The sequence below is a fragment of the Lactuca serriola genome, chromosome 3 (genome assembly GCF_051521515.1).
Source record: "Lactuca serriola cultivar US96UC23 chromosome 3, Lser_US96UC23_V15, whole genome shotgun sequence".
Taxonomy (NCBI): Eukaryota; Viridiplantae; Streptophyta; class Magnoliopsida; order Asterales; family Asteraceae; genus Lactuca; species Lactuca serriola.
This window is the reverse complement of record NC_136410.1, coordinates 225,482,160-225,486,164: the sequence shown is the minus strand read 5'-3', so window position 1 is coordinate 225,486,164 and position 4,005 is coordinate 225,482,160. Positions and strand designations below refer to the sequence as shown.

At 33.3% G+C, this 4,005-nt stretch overlaps 1 protein-coding gene across 1 annotated transcript; it reads left to right on the top strand.

Moving 5' to 3' along the window:
* Nucleotides 1-228: 228 nt before the first annotated feature.
* Nucleotides 229-3,388, top strand: LOC145094814 (uncharacterized). Its single transcript, XM_079032840.1, has 4 exons — nt 229-1,774; nt 2,014-2,079; nt 2,162-2,346; nt 3,070-3,388. The coding sequence occupies exons 1-4, from the start codon at nt 470-472 to the stop codon at nt 3,134-3,136; spliced, it is 1,623 nt and encodes a 540-aa protein (XP_078888966.1). The 5' UTR covers nt 229-469; the 3' UTR covers nt 3,137-3,388.
* The last annotated feature ends 617 nt before the right edge of the window (nt 3,389-4,005 follow it).

Sequence of the window (4,005 nt, the reverse complement as noted above, 5' to 3'; positions counted from 1 at the left end):
TGGTAAAACATAACTTTTATAGTTATTAACTTATTAAAATAGATTAAAATATTAGTTTTGGTAAATTTTACATTTTCAAAGTTTATAAAGGGTAAATTTCATATTTTCAAAGTGTATAATAGTTTGGGTAAACATATTAATCTCCCTATCCAGTAATAAACTAGTAATAGTATTCTTGATCGGTTTTGGCATATAATTTTTACTGTTGTTTTAATTTATGGATCGACTTGGTCTACTCTCTGGTTTTGATTCCATCATTTTCTGGCAGATTTTTAGGACGAAAATCCTTGAAACCTCTGCTTCATCGTCTTTTTCGGTAGTGCTTTGACTCAGATCTTAGATCTGTTCACCCTTCATTTTGGGGTGGTGCTTACTTTGACTGAATTATTTACTTTTACCCACATTTTTTGTAAGCAAATTCCTATATATCGTTTCAGCTTTTAAAACTAGAAATCTCAATTATATATATATGATCATATCCCTACCCCACGAACAAAACCAAGCAATATTGGCCATGGGGGAGCCCCACCCTCCAAGTAATCTTCCACAGGAGATTTTATTTTTCCAGATACTACCAAGGCTTCCCGTCAAAGCTCTACCCAATGTAATGTGTGTTTGCAAGAAATGGTACTTTTTCCTAAATTCAGGTGCTTTTGCCACCACCTATCACCACCACGTAACCGCCAACCATCACCATGAAAACCACCACAAATATATCGTCTTAGCTGCCACAAACCAATCTCCATACACATCCACCATACAAAAAAATTTCTTTAGGTTTGACTGTGAAACACCAGAAGATGGTTTAACAGGAAACCTTCGTTTACCATTTTATGTACCAATCACTTATAAAAACGTGTCGATTTTAACATCTTTGCATGGATTATTATGCGTAGGCATAAGCGAGGTGGAATGTTCTCCCGAATATTATGCTCTAGTTTTATGGAATCCATTGACAGGTGACAATAAGAAGTTGTCTACAAAGGGTTCTCGGGATGAATGTTACGATATCTCTGATGGTATATTTGGGTTGTATTATATCTCTTCTGATGACGACTACAGGCTTCTACGTGTGAAACGTTATCCCAGTGCTTGTATTTATATATACTCATTAAAATCCGACTCATGGAGAAAGGTCAGGTCAACAGAGGACTTCCGACAAAGGGCTTCCAACTGGGCTTCACTTGTAGGTTACTACCCGGAGCAGCCAAAGCATATACTGTTAAATGAAAAACTCTATTTCTTAAAACAAGTTGATAGAGGAGAAGGGACCTTTATTCATTCATATTCAGTTATGAGGTTCGAAACAAAGACCGAAAAGTTCACAGAGATAGTGATGCCTTCTTTCGGAAATCAAATGACAAGCTCTTTGGATTTCATGGTTCTAAAAGGGTGCATTCACTTCTGTGTTGCAATTCTCATCGAGGACACAAGTTATATGGAAAACCAACGTTGTTATGAAATGATCGAGTTATGGAGAATGGATGGAGATGGAGATTGGACGAAGGTGTTAACTTATGGCCCGATGGCATTTTTTCTTTGGAGTCAGTCGCTACTGCACGTGATGAGAAATGGAAATTGGCTCATTCAAAACGAAGTTGATGTTTACGTATTAGATATGAAGAAGCATACCAAAGAAATGGTGTTTACATGTAACCCAATCTATGCCCAGCGTATGTCTAAAGAAGCATACGACAGAATGGGTTCAAAAAATATCACTCCAAGAGGGAAATACATCGAGACTACTGTGTCACCCAATAAATATTCTCTATACGTATGTACATCTCCATCATACTCTTTAAACCTAAATATTGTTTTTTTCTTTCAGTTTTATATAATTAATATCTCTATCATACTCTTTAAACCTAATCGTTTTTTTTCTTTCAGTTTTATATATTTTTATCCGTATATGAGTCTAAAAATGTGCCATTGACTTCGATTCATTTATATCTAAATCTAGAAAATATTTTTAGTTACAAATAAATCACAAATTTCGTTATCATGCATCTGCAGGCGCGGAAATGGAAGTTCAAAATAAATAGCTTAGAATGGTGTACTGTTGGGTCGTGGGCGGAATATGTAAGTTATATTTATCATTTTTTAAATATAACATTCTCAGCTCTTAGTTCAATAACAAGCATATTGTTTTGATAAATTTCAGGAGGCATATGAAAGAGTCATGATTGAGAAGCATGGGAACGATGTCACTCAAAATCCGGAGGAAACTGTTGAGTTACGGGTGCAAAGTCAGGGAGGAAGATCCTCAGATCTTAAGTTCGCGACAACAGGAACCCCTCTGGGGGGTGTGCCATGTCCTCCATTAAGTACAAAGAGTCACAAGAACAGGTATATATACTAATTTAATATATGCATTGAGTTCTTATAAACAAATAAATACGGTTTGTTTAACTTTTAAAAATGAATTAGGTTGTCTATGTTACTAAAAAATTAAGTATTTTTGTTGTTATGGATAAATAATCAAATACGCCTCTATTATAGATAAAATGTAAAGTGCATTGCTATTATAGATAAAATGTAAAATATGTTACCTTTTATAGATATAAAATGCAAGTACATTATTTCGCTAATCGGTAGTTCGGTCGACCGAGGAGTAGTAAGTACTTGACCTAGCTAGGTCGAGAATACTTGAGGAGTACACTTATAAGGTAAATTATACAAAATTTGCCAAAATTGTATATATAAACGGAAAGTTCATTAAAGTTTATAACAAAGTAGCTGGAATATAAGTTAAAATGATATATATGCTCTATAAGACAAATATCATGAGGAACTCAAGAATATGGAATTACTAATAAAAGTTTGCATATTAGATTGTTAAACTAGTTAAAAGTAAACATTTAACATGAGGCAGAAATTACGTCAAATGGCATATGAAGGACGAGTAGGATGAGTTTCACAATTATAAACTAGTGAAGTGTTTTGATATTATGTACAATTATAATTATAATGTATATTGTTGTAACGGATAAAACAAAGTTAATATAAATAATATGTTTCTAATTATATATTGTTTGTCCACTAACTATATATGTGTTTTGAAATTTTTAGGTATGGGAATTGGAAAGTGAACAAAAAGAACGACAAGATATGCAAGACCAACTTGCAAAGGAAATAGAAATGGAACCAAAAGAACGGAAAGATATGTGTTTTGAAATTTTTAGGTATGGGAATTGGAAAGTGAACAAAAAGAACGACAAGATATGCAAGACCAACTTGCAAAGGAAATAGAAATGGAACCAAAAGAACGGAAAGATATGCAAGCACAAATATGAGATGATCTAGTAACAATCTTGGCAATACACCAAATTAAGTTTACGTTTTTATATTTTTTGTTTTAGGCAATAGTTGAACACTCATCATTATTATATTTGTGGTTTTTATGTTTAATAAAACGTATGTTTTATTTGATAGTTTATAGATTTCTTTTATTCACTTTTTGGTTTAACTTATAAAATAGAATATGCAGATTGTATTGACTTTTTTTATATTGGGTAGAAAAAATCTAGGCCTTTTGGTAATTTTTATGTTTTTTAAACTACATTATTAGGCTGATCTATGTGGTTTCAGCAATGACATCGACCAGCTCGGCAAATACCGGGCGAGCCCTCGGCATGCCGAGCGCATATCGGCAACTCTGCTAGAACTTACCGATGAGAGAGGAGATTATTTGGGTTTGAACAGGCCGGTCCATTGAATTTCAATGCCCGGGGCAAGAAAAAAATAGTGCCATAACATTTCTAAACAAAAATTATATAGGAAAAGCGAAATAAATTTTATAGTCAAACTAAATGATAGTTATACAAACAAAAGCATACAAAGTGCCCTTTTACATTTTTTGAAGAAAAACATATGTTATTTGATGATAAGCAAGACTTCATAGACATTGACTTTCAATACTTTTTTTCGCCGAAGTTAGCCAGAACCACAACCTATACAAAAAACATAAAATGGTCTTGCAGAAATTGAAAATCAACATCAGATTTT